Source organism: Chelonia mydas, chromosome 2, assembly GCF_015237465.2.
Source record: "Chelonia mydas isolate rCheMyd1 chromosome 2, rCheMyd1.pri.v2, whole genome shotgun sequence".
Taxonomy (NCBI): Eukaryota; Metazoa; Chordata; order Testudines; family Cheloniidae; genus Chelonia; species Chelonia mydas.
Window position 1 is genome coordinate 204687003 of NC_057850.1, and position 22687 is coordinate 204709689.

General features: G+C 37.7%; 1 protein-coding gene across 2 annotated transcripts in view; it reads right to left on the bottom strand.

Annotated features, from left to right (window-relative positions):
* The window catches only part of ITGB8 (integrin subunit beta 8), a 69296-nt gene that overhangs the window by 41547 nt on the left and 5062 nt on the right, over positions 1-22687 (bottom strand). For both annotated transcript variants that reach the window (XM_043541097.1, XM_007069512.4), the window contains exons 2-3: positions 9069-9154; positions 4084-4258 (exon numbers count right to left, since the gene is read on the bottom strand). In XM_043541097.1, coding sequence (XP_043397032.1) covers positions 4084-4258; positions 9069-9154 — 261 coding nt within the window. The remainder of the gene's footprint in view (positions 1-4083; positions 4259-9068; positions 9155-22687) is intronic.

Genomic DNA, 22687 nt, shown 5'->3' on the forward strand with positions numbered 1-22687 from the left:
ATGCTCCACACCTCATCCCTCTCAGATTTTGGAAAGCACTTCAGATTCTTAAAACTTGGGTCGAGTGCTGTAGCTATTTTTAGAAATCTCACATTGGTACCTTCTTTGCATTTTGTCAAATCTGCTGTGAAAGTGTTCTTAAAGCAAACATGCTGGGTCATCATCCGAGACTGCTAGAACATGAAATATATGGCAGAATGCAGGTAAAACAAAACAGGAGACATACAATTCTCCCCCAAGGAGTTCAGTCACAAATTTATTTAATGCATTATGTTTTTAACGATCATCATCAGCATGGAAGCATATCCTCTGAAATGGTGGCCAAAGCTTGAAGGGGAATGCCTGTTCTCACTTTCAGGGACATTGTAAATAAGAAGCAGGCAGCAGTATCTCCTGTAAATGTAAACAAACTTGTTTGTCTTAGCAATTGGTTGAACAAGAAGTAGGACTGAGTGGACTTGTAGGCTCTAAAGTTTTACACTGTTTATTTTTTGTTACATAATTGCACTAAAAAAAATCTGCATTTGTAAGTTACGCTTTCATGATAAAGAGATTGCACTACAGTACTTGTATGAGGCAAACTGAAAAATATTATTTCTTTTGTTTATCATTTTTACAGTGGAAATATTGGTAATCAAAAATAATAATATAAAGTGAGCACTGTACACTTTTGTATTCTGTGCTGTAATAGAAATCAATATACTTGAAAATGTAGAAAAACATCCAAAATATTTCATAAATTTCATTTGGTATTCTATTGTATAACAGTGCAATTAATTTTTTTAATCACGATTAATTTTTTTAAGTTAATCACATGAGTTAACTGCGATTAAATTGATAGCCCTACAAAAAAACAAAACCAAACAAATCTACAATCTAGGAATTTTAGCTCACAAATTTATTGTATGGGTTCACAAGCAATACAGATTATGTATCCTCAAAGGAAGATTATTTTTATAGGAGAATCTAAACTTAGAAGATAAAGGAAGAACACAAAATAGAAAAGACCAGAAAAAAAGAAGTAGCAATTTTAAGGTTAAAGTGCCAAATTCTGCAGTCTCTGTTGAGAGTTTTCCTTAGTCAGGGACCACAGAATTTGGCCAACAGGAACTAGTAAACGAAGGGACATATTAGAACATCTAGTTTATCTCCTGCCAGGACAGGTGTTCCCTATGGTACACTGTCTACTGCTTTGTCCAATCTAGTCTTCCACCATTTCTCTCAAAAAAGTCTTTTTACAACCTCAGCGCCGCCATCTACATTACAAAAATAATCCTGTTTGAACATGACTGTGAAACATGGCTGCGGCCCAAATGCATTACAGAAATGTTTCTTCTTGCCTGTGTGAAATACTCCCCACCCAATTAGATTATAAACCTGTTAAGGAACAGTGTTTAAACTCAGGTAACACCCTATGTTAAAATTTCGCAGTATAAATATAAGAATTATGGTTTGGGTCTATTCAGGAAAGAAGAAATATTATTATAACAAAGTTGAGTCCCAGCCACATTTCACAGCTGTACTTAAAACAAGTTTGTTTTAGGTCCTAACAGATATCACCCTAAGTCTCTTCCATATATTCAGCCTAAATCTTCTCTTTCTTCATACTCCAAGTTACACCCTCATGTTACAGTACCAGAAATTATGAGTTCTGCAAAATTAACAGGCATATAACAGGTCATTCAGATTCTTGTATGAAAACGGGAAAAATAAAATAGGTTTATTGATACATCCGCTAAGGGCAGCACAATTTACATTGGATGCTCTTCTCTTTGTTCTGACAGATCCATGTGTGAGAATATAGCTGTGGGAGATGATTTCATATCACTGCTTCATCCAGATATGGTCAGTGTTTAACCTAGAGCTATGACAATGAGTTTCTATTATGCACTTTTTAAAATCTACTGTTATGCTGGGTTTCATTCTAGTTGTCCAATTTAGTAAAGACTTCCTCCCATTTCTTCACCAGATAAAAGAGATGTAAATGTTATAAGCATAAGGAATAGTATCTCACAGTTTATAACATTTATTCTCTATTTTTCATCTCTGATCCATGACCCTTGCACTGACCGCCAACATGATCCAACAATACCATTTATTTGGGAAGTACGAACTGCAATATTTTGCAGTTAAAGTTGCATTAATTTGGAAATATATGGCTTTTCTGAGAGAATAAAGGCATATTTTATAATTCTGACAGACCATAAACTGAGAGGCAAGCTTCAGTAAGAGAGCGGTGTACCACTTCATTGGGATGCACAGCAGAGGTAGATAGTATTATCAATTTTCATTCAATTGTGGTCTGAAACAGCTAAGTAAAATGCAAATTACTGTATTTTACAGTCACTTGAATTACTTATTAAATATAATACATATGAAAAAGTCTGCTCATATAAGTGCACATAATCCATTTAATGATTTTTGAACCTGAAGTGCATAATAAAGCTGATGTATACATAATGGCTTGGATTTTTCAAAGGGAGCAAAAAGAAATAGGTTCTAATTCCCACTGAAAGTCAATAGGACTTGGAAGCCTAAGTCCCTTAGGCCCCTTTGAAAGTCTCAGGTGATGTCCCAAGCTTCACAACAAATACCACACACTTTAGCAAAGTGCTACTTTTGAATATGCACACGTGCCAGTGAGGTGAGGAAACAGGTCACCTGTGTGAGCTGTATATGAAAACTGTGTAGGAAAAGGAGCAGCTCCCTTTCCTCTAAGGTATCAACATCCCTTTGGCACTATTGTTTTGCAGATGGGGGCTGAGGCATTGCTACCAGGAAAGAATGTAGCAGGAGTTGCAGCTCTTGCTCTAAAGAGCGTGCACCACTTCAAAACTCATGGACTTTCCAACCGATGACTTCACTGGAAATTAATGCTATTCAGACCAGCATTAATCTCCAATACATGATGTCTATCCCCTTGTGAGAACGGGGTAGAGTGGACGGCTGTTGACCAGGGATGAACTGAAACATGGCCACTGAGCCAGCCAGGAGCTTGAGGTTGAAGGAATAGGAAGATGGCTGGGGAGCAGTCTAGAGGAGCAGGCATTCCAAGCTATGCTCCAGGATCCACAAGTTTGGGGTCATCCATACAGAGCCTTCTTGAGTGTTCATGATTAGAAGACCTACAACCACTGCTCCCATCCATGAAGCTACTAGATTCTCCCCGCTCCTTCCGGATGAGGCAATTTCTGGGGTGCCTTGTGGCTTCTAAGCCAGGTATATTTTGTATTATCTATTACCTTTCTGGGTAGTTTTCATCAAATGGGATGACATGGTCATATGATATGGCATGGTTTAGATTATATTTGGGAAAATAACTACATTACAACAATACTACTGACATTTTAAATTGCATGAGAGTCAGAAAATTCTATGCGGGTTTTTACAACAACCCTACAGTCTTCTATTCTGTTACAACACAATATACTCCAGCATTCTCACTCTAGCACTTATGTGCATTAAATTTACACTACAGAAAAAAGCAAAAAAAAATCTGATTTCAAGATGAGTGTATCCAAAAAACATCCTAAATGTCTTTTTTGTGTTTGGATGCATGAACTAGTACCTCACTTTGTAACAATTTGGTTAGATAGTCAACATTATGGACCAAAGAATGTTTTAGTATTTAGTTTAATGAGGTGGGTTTCATTCTTCCAATTCTGGGATAATTCAACAGAACTATAACCTGTCTTTTGTGAGTCTCTGGAACTTAACCTGCATATTTCCAAGTGCAAAACTCCATTCTTGACGTTAACTTGGTGGATCAGGATGGAAACAACTAACAAATAAAAATGAGACAAAACACCGCAAATGTTTTCACCTTCACCTCCATGTCCCTGTTTGTGAAACTAAATAGCAGCCTGATCCTGAGTTAATGGGCATAGATGCCAAGAGATATAATTTTTAACTATATCAATAGGAACATTGGAGTTATAATTCTACAAATAGTTTTATAGATGAAAGATGGTTAGTTTAATTCTTCTAAACAATAAATTACAGCCATTGCCTCACAAACTGGATTGAAGCATCCCTGTATTTAGTTTAGATTTAATACAGTAGCAATGTTTTAGATAACCAAACCTGGACGCAGTTGGATTGAAACCTCTCCCGGTGTTACTTGTGTATTTTCTTTGTGGTCGCTGGGTATCGTTACACGAATGGTGGGATTTTCTATAAATTCTGATTGGCAGCCTTTTTTTATTAAATTGAAAATCATGTCACATCGTCCCTTCTGTGTTGCTCCTGCCATGAAATCCTGGTTGAAAAGAAGCAAAAGGTACAAACCATTTTAAGTTAAAAAAAAATATAATCTTCAAAGGAAACCAAGTTACCAAATAACAAGTGTTTCAAACACTAGAACATGCTACTATAATTACAAAGACTGTTGTGCAAGGCCATGGAAGCCACATGTTATTAATAAGAACAATGACAAGCAAATGTTTAAACTAGAAGTTAAATCTAAAAATATTTTTTCTTTAAAGGACAAAACTTTTTGAATAGAGAGAGGATTTTGCACTATTAGAACAAGCTGCCTTTGGAAAAAGGATGGTATGCACTGTCATTATGTCACTGTAAAATTGTTTGTTGTGCTATATTCACTAAAGCAGTTCCACCAAAGTAGTGTGATCCACACTTACTATTTTACTTCAAAATGCACTGCTCATTTCTCAGAAAAAGTCTACTGGAAATTTTGTTTAAGACAATATTTTCAAAATTAGGACCAATATCTATAGTTAAGTTACTCAAATATAGCAGTGGGAACTGCTGTATTTCTGGAAGTCTTTTGTAGGGGGTATTTGAGTGTTTGGTGAGGAGGAAGCCTATTACATCTTCCTAGCAATTGCACAACTGCGGGTGAGCTGTACTGGGCTCAAAACCGGGGTGAAGTTCTATGACGCATGCTATACAGGATGACAGACTACATGATTTAATGGTCTCTTCTGGCCTTAAAATCTACAAGCTGCTGAGCCCATCTGTTCCCCCTACATAAGCCAGAAGAGACAGTTAGACCAGTATCCTCCTTGTTTTGTGGTTGCCTGTGTATGGGACAGGAAGTGTCTTAAATAGGGCTGTCCATTAATTGCAGTTAACTCATGCAATCAACTCAAAAAAATTAAATCGCGATTAATCACAGTTTTAATCACACTGTTAAACAATAGAATAACAATTAAAATGTATTAAATATTTTTGGATGTTTTTCTACATTTTCAAATATATTGATTTCAATTATAAATGTACAGTGTACAGTGCTCACTTTATATTTATTTTATTACAAATATCTGCACTGTAAAAATAATAAACAGAAATAGTATTTTTCAGTTCACCTCATACAAGTACTGTAGCTGATTTCTTCATCACGAAAGTGTAACTTACAAATGTATTTTTTTTGTTACATAACTGCACTCAAAAACAAAACAGTGTAAAACTTTAGCGCCTACAAGTCCACTCAGTCCTACTTCTTATTCAGCCAATCACTAAGACCAACAAGTTTGTTTACATTTACGAGAGATAATACTGCGCACTTCTTATTTATGTCAATTGAAAGTGAGAAAGTGTGTTTGCACAGCACTTTTGTTTCTGACATTACAAGGTATTTATGTGCCAGATATGCTAAATATTCATATGCCCCCTCATACTTTGGCCACCATTCCAGAGGATATGCTTGGTAAAAAAATAATTTGTACAATTTGTGACTCAACTCCTTGGGGAGAATTGTACGTCTCCTCGTCTGTTTTACCCGCATTTTGCCATATAATTCATGTTATAGCAGTCTCGGACGATGACTCAGCACATGTTGTTCGTTTTAAGAACACTTTCACTGACAAAATGCCAAGAAGGTACCAATGTGAGATTTCTAAAGATAGCTACAGCACTCGACCCAAGGTTTAAGAATTTGAAGTGCCTTCCAAAATCTAAGAGGGATGAGGCGTGGAGAATGCCTTCAGAAGTCTTAAAAGAGCAACACTCTGATGCAGAAACTACAGACCCTAAACCACCAAAAAAGAAAATCAACCTTCTGCTGGTGGCATCTAACTCAGATGATGAAAATGAACATGCATCAGTCAGCACTCCTTTGGATCGTTATTGAGCAGAACCCGTCATCAGCATGGATGCATGCCCTCTGGAATGGTGGTTGAAGCATGGCGGGACATACTAATCTTTAGTGAATCTGGCATGTAAATATCTTGCGATGCCGGCTACAACAGCGCCATACAAACACCTGTTCTCACTTTCAGGTGATATTGTAAACAAGAAGCAGGCAGCACTGTCTCCTACAAATGTAAAAAAACTTGTTTGTCTGAGCAATTGGCCGAACAAGAAGTAGGACTGAGTGGACTTGCAAGCTCTAAAGTTTTACATAGTTTTGTTTTTGAATGCAGTTATATTTTGTACATAATTCTACATTTGTAGGTTCAACTTTCATGATAAAGAGATTGCACTGCAGTACTTATATTAGGTAAATTGAAAGATACTATTTTTAACAGTGCAAATATTCATAATCAAAAATAAATATAAAGTGAGCACTGTACACTTTGTATTCTGTGTTGTAATTGCAATCAATATATTTGAAAATGTAAAAAACATCCAAAAGTATTTAAATAAATGGTATTCTATTATTGCTCAATCATGCGATTAATTGCATATTTACTTTTTTTAATTGCTTGACAGCCCTAGTTTTAAATTGACAAAATACTGGGAGATGTAGATGACAGTAAAAGGGGGCTTCTGCAAAGGAGCTCTCCCTTGCTTATAGCTCCAAAACTTTTAGACAGAGGTGGGTTTGGGTATGTTTCCCCGCATTCCAGACCCTTAGGGATGGCTTGCGTGTCAGACTAAGCAAACTATAGAATGAAATGATCTTTCATGGAACCTTACTCAATTAACTTCTGGGGCCACAGATTTTTTTAGTGGGTTACTTTCACAAAACAGGTTGTTTTCAAAGAATAAATTAAATGTATGAGAACTTCTTTAAAAAATATCAAACAGAAGTGGATCAATCAATTTTTCTTTTATTGACAGATGAGCTCAGGCTTTGTTTGCTGAAATTCATAAAATACTCCCATAGTAGCACACACAGTTAAAGAAATGCAGAAAACATAAAATGGGAAAGAAAAAGAAAGAGGGTGCAGTTGCAAAAAAATTCTCTTACACAAGGAGTTTTGAAAGATGGTCATAACAAGCACAGACAAAATTTAATAATTAGTTTTGATGACAGAAAGTCTTTCATTTAGTTATATGAGAGCTAGTTGAATTGCTTCAAATTTGTTTGTGTTTACGTGCAAATAATGTAGCAAATTATCATTTCTGGGGTATGTTAATTGTTATTCATGAGTATGGATGGCCACCAGTTATTTATGAAAGGGGTGGCAAATCCAGAAAGTTTAATAAATTTTAAACAGGAAAGATGATTCATCTAAAATATTCATAATGACAGTGTGTTATTCATTATTTGCTAGTCACTATCTGAATTCTCTTCAGCAAACTAATAAAACAAGACAATCATTCAACCGGGGAGTAGTAACAACAACAGGCAACTCAGATGACCAACCACACATGGCAATGAGAAATAGCACAAGGGTAAAAGACATTGGCCTGTTCTACATTTAAAATGTAGGTTGACATTGCTATGTTGGTCAGGGGTGTGAAAAATCCACTCTTGAGTGCCGTAGCTATACTGACGTAAACCCCCCCCCCCCAGTGTACATGCTGCTAGGTCAATAGAAGAATATTCCCATTGTTTATGGAGATGGTGTTCATACAGTGATGGGTTATGGCGGCAAAGCTACAGCACTGTAGCTATTCCAGTATAGTCCCTAAAGTGTACACATACCCATAGTGAAAGAGAAAGGGTGACGTTTGTTCACAAACTACTGGATGAACACTTGGGGGGTAACAAATACACATGTAGAAGTTGCAGTCAGTGCATAAACAGAAAGAGAAAAATAGTACCATCAGTTCTAATTAACAACTTTAAAACAATCAAATTAGCAATTTTTGTAGTATATTGAAGAAATATAAAATACACACTTTAAAAATTGCATATACAAAATGGAAAGTTTAAAAGTGATTCTATAACAAAACAATATGGAAAAATACGCAAAGATTAAATGTAATAATGTAGTATTTTAACTGACCCACCATTCAGCCTCTAAAATTATGCTGGCATGAAGTGGAGAGAGAGAAACCCATTGGCTGCAATATGAGCATCAAAATACATGAACCCTTGTAAAGACAGCAGATGACATCTTACACTATTACTAATTGCCTAAAGGTGCCCTTAAAAGTTTTTGTGAACTTCTAATTGCCAGAAAACAATCTTGCAAATAAATAAAATAAAAACCTACAAGTCACCCTTAACACCCTTCGGAGACATGAAAACTCATAACTGGGTATATACAAATTGTAATTAAGTGGTCGTTTGTCAAAAACAGAAACCTCTCTGTTTTCAATACAGTACTGATTTCAGAATAATTCAATTTATCACGAAAGCATTATAATTCCTGGTAACTCACAAAACTGAAGGTTTATTGTGTCAAAAATAGCAAAGCATCAGTTTTTCCATATGTGACAAAGAAAATTATGTATGATGAAATCAAATTGACTCCAAGAAATTCAAAATCAAAACATTACTAGAAAAGTAACTTGCTGAAATGTAATAAGCACAAATATGAAAATGATTTGCTTCTGATATATAATGAGAGTGTTTAAGACAAATTATTGATAAATAATTTCGTGTTGTTGAGGCCAAAAACTTTTGAACTCCCCAAAGTTACTTTTAGTCTGCCAATGCTGTCTATAAAGTAGATGGAAAACATAAAAAGGTTCACACTTTATTTAAAAATTACTGTAATTTTCCAAATAAAAAAAAGTAACTTTTTCTCTTTTGGCAACAAAATATATTTCACATGATTTCTCAGGTGTTGTCTCCAAGAGTAAGTCTAAATAGATTTTCCCCTGTGATTTCTCAATATCTTTCTTTTTCATATTTTGGAGTTCCTTCATCTGCGTGTGTTAGAAGCATCTAAAATAAATAAATACAACAATAAAACAAAGAAATAGGTCACCTCCTGAGAACACCATCCACACTCTGGGCCCAGGGCAAGGCACACTGTGCACGTTAGCGCATTTGAAGTAGCACATCTGTTTTCCGCTGTAATGAAATATAAAAACAAACATTAGTGATTCATGATGGTATGTGGGAACTCTGTAAAATGCCTAACTTTAAACTCTGATTAAATAAACTACTATTTAGCAGATTAAGACTGATGACAAAGTTTTTGAATAAGAGAAGGAAAGGACAGAAGACAGGTAAACAGAGAGCACCTATGCAAATCTTAATCACTACATTCAGATAATGGAAATATTCTTCCCACCCATCATTACACTGCTTAGCATATTGCTTCGTGCCTGTGTTTTTGGAGGGCATGGTGTCAACTCTCACTATTCTCAAACCTTTCATATAAAAGATTGGCAGTTTGCCTCTGAAACGAGATCTATTCTTCTAGAGTTAATCAGCCCTCTCTGAGCATCAACATTAAACAGACTCTTTCAGCATATTCAGTGTAAGGCTATGTGTACACTGTACTTTCATCGTTAAAACTTTTGTTGCTCAGGGGTGTGAAAAAAAATTTTTAATGACAAAAAGTGCCAGTGTGGTCAGCGCTTCTTTGGTGGGAAACACTCTCCTGCTGACAAAGCTACTGCCCCTCATTAGGGGTGGTTTTATTTTGTCATCAGGAGAGCTCTCTCCTGGCAAAAGAGAGAGGCTACACTGCATACCTTACAACGGCGCAGCTGTGCTGCTGCAGCCGTGCTGCTGCAGCCGTGCCATTGTAAGGTATGCAGTGTTGACATAGCCTAAGTGATTCTCCATCAGAGTGTATGTCTGTGGTAGCAGAGACTCTTCCTGACAGGAAAGTATATTTAAATTGGAGTGCAGCAGACACAGTGATCAACACCACTGCTGGAAAATGTCACAATCAATTTGCACAGAAGCCGGCAGCACTGTAAGGCTAAAATTTTGGAAGATAATATTTTAGTTTCATATGGTCCAAATGTTAAACCTGTAATTTGTACTGGGAACAAAGTCAGTAAGTGCAAACGTAATAAATTACAGCACATGGGATCCACCAGTACACTGCATATTATAATACACAATCTTGCATCCATTATAACATGCACATGCTGCTTTAAGAGACACTTGTTTTTCATTCAAGATTTTGACATTGAATAAACCAGGGGTTCTCTAACTTTTCCATAGCATTGACCACACCTTAATAAAGATCTCAAAGATCACCTCCTTCCCATTCATTATCATGCAGGCCACTTCCCCTCCCAGAACAAAATCCTTATGACAGTTAAAACAACAGCTCACACTAAAAATAATATTGAGAAAGTATTTAATATTTTAGCTTCTTTTAATGTGATTTTAGCAGCTGGATTCAAGGAGGAGAACCAGCATTACACAATCAGCCAGCTCTCCGCAGGCAACCAGCAAGAGCTCCTGGCATAACTGATGCTCACTTGATGATAGCTTGGGAACTACTGGTATAAACAAAATAGATCAATGTTAATAGAATAGGACCTTAAGGTCACATTTTTAAGTTAGTGACAAAATTCACAATGACTTAAATAGAAGTTTGATCTGCCTTCTATTTTATACGAGCTGTATCCAAAATGTTTTATTATAAAATATAATAATAATAATGCAGAGAGAGAAATTAACACATAGAAAAGGGAGAAAATATGTGTTATCAGATGACAGAGTGTTGATAAACTGAAGAGATACAGGAACACAATTTTAGATGGCAAGAGATGCAGAGGAGAAGGTTCTTGCAGCAGAAGAGAAACTGCTTGAACGGACAACGAGGACGTCAGTGCTAGGTAAGTGGAGGGAGCATCAAGGAAAGTAAAAAGAGCAAAAACTGGTCTATGAGGTGTACTTTAAAAAAAAGAAACATGGTAAGCTTGGACTAGACCTGAAATGAGTGCAAGGCAGGGCAGTGTTATTCTTTGTTACCATCCAACTTCTTTGCATTTGTGAGAAGATGGGCAGCAGCATTCTCCATGTGCTGAAATCTAGAGAGCTGGAACTTGGACGCCACAGAGAAGGTGGCACTACAAATTGAAAGGACGGGAGAAGACAGCACAGATGAGGATTTCAGTCAAGGCAGTGCACTGGCAGGGTTGTGAAGCTGACGATAGACAGATCTGCAGGAATAAGAGGGCCCAGGATGATGCCAAGGTGTTGGAGGAGGAAATAAAGGGGATGGAGTTGCATTTGAGGATTTTCTTGCTCAAGAGAATCCCTTCTCTCTTCAATTCAACATCTACAGAAGCAGGGGTGAAGTCAGAAGTTTATTTGGTCATGAAAGACAGAGAGAGGAACAGAGAGAAGTCATTAAAGGTACCAAAGGGTACAGAACGGCTGATCATCATCATAAGTGTGGCAACAAAGACAAAAGGTAGGGAGAAGCTGGACAGAAGAGAAAAGAGGCTAAGACCTAAACCTTGATGTGATCCACTGAGATGCAGCCACTTCTAGCAGAAGAGTTGTTTGACAGGTAAGAGCAGAAAGTTTACAGGAGGAAACCAGCAGGAGAAAGTGATCCACAATACTGAAGGCTGCACTGAGGCCAAGAAGAACCAGGAGGGAGAAAGTGCCTTCAGCAGAAATAAGGAGAACGTTGTTAGTTACATGGAGAAGATCAATTCTACTATTGCCATTTCCCTTAAGAGCTTTTAATATGGTGTATTGGCAGGTATGACTAAATAGATATAAATGGGCCAAATTAATCCTTTGTAATCATTGTAATAAATGGAGTTAAACCAGAAATGAATTTGGTCCAGTGAATTTCTTATATTCATTTAAGAGAGTCCCCACTATAGATGTAGACTCCAATATGCATAATATAGGTAATTTACTTGCAGAGTTCTTGAATGTATTTCTTAAACATTTCCCAGAATGAAATATCACTGCATGTGTAACATGATCCACACACACTCACACCTGCCAAGAAGGATAATGAATGTCAATCATCAACAGGATGAGTGGACAGCATCAGGAAGCTGAATAGGCACAAAACTTCTTCCAGATTTTTTTTATTAATGGTATTGTTGGTTATGAATATAGCTAGAGTCTATTTGGTTAGAAATAGCCAGGAGTGAAAACAGCAAGAAAGAGGAGAAGGCCCTAAAACTCCAGTTGGGATTTTCCATGTGATAGTTAACACATGGAAGACTATTAACAAAGGAGATCTAGAGTACTGTCAGAGGGAGATCTTTTTGCTGACGATTCTTCAGTCTCAGAAGTTCTGTTTTCCGATCATGAAATTAATGACTGGCAATTGAAAGGCTTGTTATCACTGGCTTAAAAGATTAATTCATTTGGAATGAGGAGGAGGGAAAACTTGAAACTGATTTATTGATACCCAAAATAGACTCTGGCTAGATCATTAATGTTGCTCCTAAGTTTTTGTTTCAACATGATCTCTTATAACAGTTACATTTATGGACATGTTTTCATTCACAAAGTATTTATTATTTAGTTATAAGTCTATTCTAAAAGTTTAAAATGAAAAGCTTATACTAAATCAGTTTTTAAAAAAATCTTATTCCAAAAAATAAGAAACATTTTTATGAGCTGGCTCAGTAAAAAACGGAGAATTTTTCTGCCACTTCACCGACAACAGAATCCAGACAAGACTGACTTACTATACAGCCAAAGTTAAGAGCAAGTTTCTATTGGCTTAGTTAGAACTGAAGTATGCCAAAAGGTATTTTAAACAAGAAGGCCCAAATTTTGGCTTGAGAACCATAGGCATATGCACATAATAAAAACTAAGTGTAGCAGGTTAAACTGCATATATCCAGCCACACATACAAAGAAGAATTCTCCACACAAATCATAATTATCACAGGTTTGAAGAAGTGAATGCACTGCTTTTTGGAAGGCACACTCTTAGGATGGCAAGCCAAAAACATTACCATCAACTTGTACCCTCTCAGATTATTTAATAAAAGAGTACATGGAGTTGAAGGTGAGAATGGGAATTTATGATCATGTAGCATACATAACAGAATTTCACCCAGTCACTCCTGTAACAAGACCAGAAACTTTTTGGGAACTAGAGCATAGCTTTTAGAAAGACATCCGATCTTGTCTGAAAGACTTAAATACACCAACTCCTTATCTAGGCCTCTCTAGTTATTATGGTCCATAATAGCCATTATGTGGCAACACTTTGGAAGAAGGCCACAGGTTTTTCCTGTGCCTGTAATGCAGTATATTAGAGTTGCCTTCACCCTTCTATCTTGTTTAATAGGCCAGACAGCTTATTCCCAATAAGTATGACAGCCAGCAACTGCCCCAGATAACAGACAGTTTGCACACTGAAAAAGTATTGCAAAAATGGCACGGAGCAGGAGGGTTTCCATTATGATTGTTTTCAGAGTAGCAGCCGTGTTAGTCTGTATCTGCAAAAAGAACAGGAGTACTTGTGGCACCTTAGAGACTAACACATTTATTTGAGCATAAGCTTTCGTGGGCTAAAACCCACTTCATCGGATGCATGCAGTGGAAAATACAGTAGGAGGATTATATATATATATATACACACACACACACAGACACACATATACACAGAGAACATGAAACAATGGATATTATCATACCTATTATAACGAGAGTGATCAGTTAAGGTGAGCTATTACCAGCAGGAGAGAAAAAAAAAAAACCCACCCCTTTTGTAGTGATAATCAAGATGGGCCATTTCCAGCAGTTGACAAGAATGTGTGAGGAACAGTGTGTGTGGGGGGGTGGAATAAACATGGGGAAATAGTTTTACTTTGTGTAATGACACATGCACTCCCAGTCTTTATTCAAGCCTAATTTAATGGTGTCCAGTTTGCAAATTAATTCCAATTCAGCAATCTCTTGTTGGAGTCTGTTTTTGAAGTTTTTTTGTTGAAGTACTGCCACTTTTACTGTCTGTAATGGAGTGACCAGGGAGATTGAAGTGTTCTCCGACTGATTTTTGAATGTTATAATTCTTGACGTCTGATTTGTGTCCATTTATTGTGTCTAACACTTCTTGCTCACTTTCCAAGGGGGAAAAAGGTTTATTTTAATTGCCAATCCTGCAAACTCATCCTGGAATCTGAAAATCCAAATGAGTTCTTTCCTGCTAGCATACCACCATCAACAATATTGTACAGGGTAAATTAAGCTATCAGGATATGCTTACACTACACACTAAGTCCAAGCCCTGACTCAGGTTTGAGCCCAAGCTCCTCTTTTGTCCACACACAAATAAATCTGACTTGGATCAGCAAGCATTCAGAACCTAGGACTCAGCGAGGGTAGTGGGTCATCGTCTGAGTCCCACTATCCATTGGGTCCAAGCCCTGTTGTTCTGCAGTCTGGATGCAGCTCAAGTGGCAGACCCAAGTCAGAAGGTGGACACATCAGCACAGCCATGAGACCCAGGTCAAGCAATTGTAAACCCAGGTTTACAATACAGTGTGGATGCTAAAGCACGGGTTTGGAAACACTAAGTCCAAAAGGCATGGTCCCACAGACCCAGGTTTACAATGCAGTGTAGACATACTAGCTCTTTCCAGGGAGTTGCACCTATGTCTTTAAATTAATTTTTGCTATAACCAATTTCCCAGTACGATAGCACAGGTGTAACAAAGGACAGAATTTCAGAGTAAAGGAAGACCAATTTGAAAAAAAAAATTCCTTATGAAAACCTGAGCAACTGCTATTTTTACAAGTAATCCCTCAGATTACTAGAAAAGAAACATTTGAGAAAAACATTTTTCCTCTGTTTTTTCCACTGTACTTTGTGCAGTTGCCAGTAATTTGAGTTTAGCCTGTTTCACTATTTTATTGATGGTCACTTGCACCACTCTCACACGGTGCTCTGATGGGATCTCAGCTGCATGCTCTTCCACAGGATGTGAAAGAGGGTGCTTAACAGCAAGAGCATCAGCAAACCTGCAATTGAACTGAAGAGGTAGCAGGCAGATGCATGCACAAAGAAAATGGTAATGGGGAGGAGGGCAGGATTGAACAGGTTTGGTATTGCTGCTCTTGGCCCACCCAAGAGACTTTTGTCAACATGGTAAGGAAGTAAAATCCACTCCCATAACCATTAAGATTTATTTCCCCCATTTAAAATTTCTAGACTTTTTTTTAAAAAAAACTGGCTAATTTAAAAACTTCCTTATTTTAAGGAACACTGTCAACTTGAATGAAGTGTTCTGGCAGTTTCACTGAAAGAGAACAAACTACAAGAGTTAAACGCACTCATTTAGATAAATACTGTGGAAAGCATCGCTAGCGAGCAAGACTGGGAGATGGATTTGGATTCTAGTCCTAACTCTACCATTGTCTTGCTGTGTGCTGTTGGTAGGTCAGTTAACCTCTGTCTCTCATTTAGGACTAAATGGAAATAATAACCTTTACAAGTCACTCTGAGATCTCTGAATAAAAAGCACTACCTGCATGTGCACGGTATAGACTGACACGCAGTCAGGATTTTAAAAAACTAGGTACAGGCGATCCTAAGACATGTGAGATCAATTTCTGAATACTGTAAACTTTATTTTTAAATAAGCAGAGTTTCTAAGCCTCTATGGTCACAAAGAAAATCTTCAAAATGTTAAGTGATGCAGCATTATTTCCATGAAGCTTTGCTGCTCATAGGTTTGCAGGTCTCTGAGATGAGCATTAGCAAGTCTAGAAGATTTTAAAAAAAGAAATGTGGTAAATTTGGACTGGACCCTGACATATATGGCTCAGCTGTTCCTCTGTTGCTGCTATCCATCCTACCACGGCGACACTGCTATTTATACTCACATTAGCGCAATGAGAGCTAGTGAGAATATACCTAAGTGAGACGGGGAATCACACCCCTAGCTCATAGTATAGACGTAGCCAGAGATTAAGGAAACTGGTCACAAGTCATAACCCTGTGGGCAACAGCAGTCACCTCAGTTTCATGCTGCATGGGAAATCTAGGAGCAGCAGCAGAGGCAGTCATAGGAATTATTAACTGGGAAGATCAACCAAGGAGACAGAAGTTAGGGGAAGAGTAACCAAGATCTCTTTCTATCCCTCTTCATAGCCAGAGGGTTCTGGGGTAGAGAGAGTGGCAGAGACCTCTGCCAACACAGCATCCAAGAGGCTGTGAGGGAAAGAGAGGAGACAGGTCGTTGGGGATGGAGGGATTGGAGCAAGTTTATCAGAAATATACTACCCTAAGGCAGACAAGGAGAGATGGAACCACCAAGTGGTGCTCAGAGAGAGCACCCTCCCCCTCTCTAGCAGCAGGGCGATGACATGGATGCTGACCTTCATCAGGATGCTGCCTCTGGACCTTCTCTTGGCCTTCATATCTTCCCCTGTCCAACAGGTTTAGTCCTACAGCTAGTAGGTGTCTGGAACATTTTTCAAGTCATCCTTGAAGTTGGTGAATATCCCCATCATTCACATCTAGCCCTTCTTCTCTCCCTGCATTTTCTTGTGGAGCTGTCTGCCTTTAGATAAGATGGCTACAATTCCTTGGTGCGATACATGCCTGTAAACACTGAGTCAAAGAATATTCTGTTTCTGAAACCATCCTTATTCTGAATCTCTCTCTCACAGATACAAGTATACACAGTAATTTAAGATGATCATATCATTTGGAAATACTCATCCCACACCCATTAGCTGCTGTGTCCTAAGTTCGATGGGTCACATTCTTGGATCTACTCAAGTTGCTCTGCAGCAAAGTGATGTTGTAAAATACCAAGAAAGCTGTCTTAATTGCATCTTTGAGGATTACCCTGGAGTAAAGGGGACCTCAGAATGCATAGAGCTGGCCTACCAGCTACAAGAAAATACCCTTGGTTCCTGCTCTAGGAGCATTCCTGGAAGGGACTGTGGATGTGGGTGTCTTTATGCCCTAATCTCCAGACGCTGGAATGGTCCTTTGCAGCTGTGCATAATTTAGAACAGACTGAACTCTACTCTGTGTTGCACTGGGAACCAGGAGCCAATATCTCAGCTACAACTAAGTTCCCTCTCTAGCCTAATATCTATGAGCAGCACTTCCATTAGTACTTCATCAACACTGAAATAACAGTAGGCCCTTTGCATGTAGTATATGCAATGATATGGGGAAAATACATATTTTAGAATCACACACGTTTAAAAACCACTATTTATACAAAAAGTAAAATTAATAGCAAACAGGCTGGACCCCATCCTTCTGGGACTCTGTGTTCAGTGGCAATATTTAACCTTTTGAAGATATAATCTCTTTGTGAGGGTATTTTAATGTTTTGATTGACTTTTGGAATACAGAAAGAAAAAGAAAAAACAGTGCTTGGTAATTTTTCAATAGACTTTTGTAATCTTAAAATATGGTAAATGATTAACATGAATCTCGGGGAGTATGGTAAATAAAATTTCAGGAAAAGAGTTTCAGGTATTAAACTGTTTTGGTTTGGTTTTGCACCCTTTGAACTTAGAATAGTTAATTAAGAAATATCCTCTTCAATTTGTGGTACACAAGGCAATAGACAGTGCCTGTAACTGATGAATTGTCTAAGAATAAATTCATAAAGATGAACTAAGCTATAGAGATTTTGTAAGTGTCTGGCCTTAAAATGATTGAATACGCTACTACATCTTATAAACACAATACTGTGAAGTCGGTTCCTTTTATTGTTCTGTTAAATTATGAGTTCAGCATTTGTGCTTTGTTGCAGCAATTTTTGACCTCAAACACACCTAAGAGCAGGCAGTTCCTGTGTTCTGTTTTAGGTTTTTAGAATCCTCTTCTCAATAAAGTCAGTTGGGAGGTTTGTCATTGTTTTCAAAGGGAGAAGGATCACACTCCTGAATGCATGACTTGACAGTTAAGCGATGGAACAGATTACAGAATAATTTTTTTAAACTGTATTTATTGCTAATGTTGAGGTCAAGATTTAAAAACAAAAGCAAAAAAAAAAAAAAAAGAAAGATCTAAGTTGTGCCCATAAAATATACAGACTCATACACCCATTGTAATCGTATGTGTAAACACACTTTTTTATATGCAATTTTTCTGTTGTGCTTGCAAATTCATTTGTTCATTCCAGTGTTTTGCAGGTGCAGTTTAGGTATACAAGGGTGGAAAACAGACAATACATTGCCAGACTTTAAACAGTTAATTAGTCTTTTAATGTTTCAAAACCATTCCACAGCACTTCCAAGGCAAAATGAAAATTTACAGTTGTTTAGATTGGAAGAGCACACTTAATTATGTCATTAGCTTTGTTTTAGCTAAAGATATTCTGTGTCATTCTTGCCAAACTTTAAATCCCTGATAGACTTCATATTTCTTGGGGGGAGGAGGGGTGGAGGGGCATGGGGGTCTTTGTACAAGCACAGTGGATCCTATGTTTTCCCTGAAAATTACTAAGCTCTCCATTCTAGGGACAGTAGGGGTCATGGAGTGACAAGGAATTCCCATCCCATAGAAATGTGCTTTTGTCACAAAACTGCAAAACTCTATCAGTCTGAGAAGATGAAAATGGGAATGAAACCAGGTGTTAAGTACAGCAGAAATGTACATGACTCACCCCAGTTCTCCAGCACAGATACCTGTATACTAGAGGGATTCACTCTGGGAGAGGGGAGCTGCTTGGCTGAATCAGCAACTCCTCTAGGTGCACTCACTTGGCCCAGCTCCACTCATTTTTGCAACGGCACTGGCCAGCCACCACAAAAATGGACAAAATTATCCTGAATTTTAAAGTAGTGCCGGAATATACTGATGTTTCACCAGACTGAAGGGGGAGGGAAGGGCCACTGTTCTTAGCAGGATAACTGCTATGAATTTTAGAGACGATGACAAATCCTTGGGCCCTATCAGTGCTACCACCTCTGCAATAAGGAGCTTGCTGCAGCTTAATCAAATTTTTAAGGAACCCACCCCACTCCATCGCAGCTACCCAATCCCAGCCCTGCCTAGAGATGGTGTTGGACTCTACTCTAACTCTGAGCGGGAAGGGATATTTGGGAGCCATTGACAACACAGAGAGCCCCATCCCAGCTTAGTGGAAGAAGAGGGTAGGTTCCCAAATAACTGACAGTCTAGGCAAGAGTTCTGTCAGTTGATATCTGAAATGGAACAGAGTACAGGCAAAAGTAACCCCTTCCCCTATACTGACTGGGGTTACTACTGGCCTAACATGGCAGTAGCCATGGCTGCCATAACCTGGAAAGGGAGCCACTTTCATTATTGTGTGAAGCAAAGTCAGGTTGTTGTCTTACGTTTGCCCTCATCTATTTTCAAATCTGTCCTTTTTCCAATACTACTGTAAAATACACAGCTATTAAAATTACTGGGCACAAATTAAACCATCAATATATAACTGAAGAACCATCTGTTGTACCGGCTATTATAATACACATGTTTTAGTCCCACAGGAAATTGTTTATGATTTGATTTAACAGTGTGGAAGTGAGAGAGAAGGAAAAATTATTCATTACCTCAGTTGAGCTTTCCTGAAATCCATTTTTGTTCTACAGTGACCTTAAACTAACATAGTTTGTCCTCTGTACTAGCCCAGCGTATCCTTTTTAAGTATTAAAAGACAGTTCCCATTATCACTATAGACAGGTATTTAAAAGGTCTATGCTGGTTTGAAGTCAACAAGATCATCTTTTACATATTCTCCCATATCAAAAGTGAGCAAGAAGGTAATAACATTTTCATTCCAGTGAACAAGCTATACAGCTCTGGTGTTCTCTCATCAGGTCATTTGTGCTAGTCCAGCACAATGTATTGTAATTGTTCATTGTTAAATAATTTTATTTCTGAAGTTGCCAAGATGATAGAAAATGTAAAAGAAACAAATTACAGCAAGTAAAAGAAGTTTATTCCACTAATATTACCAAAAACGCTAACCTTTCTTCTGGAAAATGAACATAAAAACAGAAATATTTCTGTCTCATAGCACATTTATCATACGTCCATGCTAGCATACTTATATATTTTATTGATGTACCAGAATCAGGCAGAAAACACACATATTATCCTGATGGACATCAGCAGGCAATGCAGTGGGTTAGACTCAAAGATGTTGAGGGAGAGAGGATCTTGTTTTTAAGGCACTAGATGTGTTTGATTCCTAGTTCTGATCTTTACTTTACCAAAACAAATAGCTGCCAGCGACCTTCATCTCCTGAGGGTGCAGGTATCTTAAGGCATTCAACAGTGATCCCCTCAGCCAATTAAGCAACAATTCTGTTGTGTAGAGGAATATACGCACCACACATGGATGCGGTCTGAAGGGAAATCAGTCAAATGCCGGGACGGAAGGTGGCCATGACGTGGGGTTTTGAGGACCAAATATAAAGCAAAAGGGGGAGAAAATGGGGGGTCCTCACCACTCTGACAGAGATATGGAGGACCTTCAGCGATGGGGGCCAATGTTAAGTAGATACTCCTCCTCCTCTTCATGAACAGAAAATGGAACATACCGGTACTTATTTTAATTACACTAGTACTAAAAAATAATATGCAGCTATACTTATACAAAAGGTACAAAAGCAACATGCCAAAAACTTTGGGTATTTTAAAGCTTTGAGTCCAATCCTGCAAGGCAATGAGCATCCTTAACTCCCAAAGAAAGCAAGGGGAATAGAAAGTACTTTGAAAATTTGAAAAATCCAACCACTAGAAGTAACACCCTCTTGCCTGCAGCAAGGGCATATTCCTTACCTGAGCCACTAATTAAAGAAAATTAAAGAGGGGGGGAAACTGCACAGTCTCCAGATTTTTTTAACAGTTATAAATTATTCTTACTCATTACTGTTGCCTATTACTAGTAATAGCAGGCAGAAATTACTTCAGACCCATAACAATGAAGCAATGGAAAATGCAGAAACATATGAAGAGAATGCTCAATTATCAACTTTGCAAATACTTGAACTTAGGCAAACATAGAAGTTGTTTCTTGGCAGCTTGCTGATGCTGTAAATTCCTATCCTCCTGAAACACTTACATTTTGCTCAAGGGGTTATTCTTATTCTGCCACCAGAACAAGAGAGAATCCTGAATGGCTGGCAAGGAGTTTACTTTTCTTCCCAAAAGGTTCCATTACAATGGACAGTACACTAATTCATTAGAGCTGTTCTTCCCTCTCAAAAGACTGCACAAAATAGCCAAGTCCATTTATATTAACAATCAACTTCAATACTGAACTGCCAGAAATGGAATGATTTTAATTAATAACCTTCAAGAGGCTTAGAACAGAATAATAAGGCATATTCTATTTTGTTCATCATAACTTATGCCTGTTCTAAGCAGATGGGAAGAAGGCAGAAAGTCTTTTAATTAGGCTGGAGAGAAAGCAGAAGTTAGGACAATAGCTTTGACTTTAGAGTTAGCTGGGAAGGGAGATATATAATTTGGAATGGAGACTCTTAGTTGCGAGAAGTTTGATAAGAGTCCAGTTAAAAATATCATTTTTCCCTCCAGTATTTTATTTTCAAAGCATTAGGCTTGATAAGCCAGCTTTACATCAAAGTGTCTGGACTACCAGCCTCCAGTACAAGCACAGGGTATTTTCCATATATTGGGCTTCTGATTTTAGGTTTTAACCAAAAACAACAACTGATAAAACACCCTCAAAATAAATAAATAACCCACACTGAAATTGGTGTTTATCCAATAAACAGAAATGTACCAGAAATAGTTACTCAAGCTGTGCTGATTTCACTCCTTTCCAGTGCAGTTTGTTTATTCAGGCACTACCTAGGCTCCCTGGCTTTCATCTAAGGGCTTATATACACAGAGAATGTGATTTCCAAAGCACACTAATCTGTCATGCATAAATTCATCCCTGTAGACCTTGCTGGTGCACACTAAAGGTTACCTAGTATGCTTTAACATAATGTGTTACAGTACAGTAATACAGTATAGTACATGTATATACCAAGGGAAAGTCCCCAAAACACCCCAGTTTGTGGACACCTCCACAGAACTCAAAATTGCTAAACTCCACTCCCCCCCCCGCCCCAAACCAGAAGCCATATCCATATACCATATTATATGACTCTGGGTCTTTAATGTTTGTAGAAGTGCTTGGAGATGTATTTAAGTGTGAATTATCTCCCGAGTGGTATAGCTGCCAGAACCACTAAATTTGGCTTGTGGTTCTTACATCCAAAGCACTCATAAAATTACACTCACAGAATAAGATGTACAATGGTCACAATATTTATAAAAATTATTTGATCTTAAATACTAGTGTGGACCAGCTTTTAAGGTGTATATCCATCATGCAAAAATATCCCATGTTTCTGACTTCAGTTATTTTTCTGCATTGTGGGTTTAACATTTGTGAGCCTAGTTTAGTGCTCAAGAAAGGAAGTAAGTCTCCATTCACTACAATGGAGTTACAATCGACTATGCTAATGATTATTTTGGCCTTGTGACTGTAGACTTAAAAAATGCTAGCAGCCATCAAAGAAGAAATATTTTCAGCTTACGCAATCTAATCATAGTGTCATATACTTCCTCCCTCACAGAGTGCTCAAGATCTGATCATTAGCATACTAATGGAGATTATTCACATTTTGATTTTTAATTTTTAAGGTTCTATTGTTTCTGGCTTTATATGTTGTTATATTTGTGCT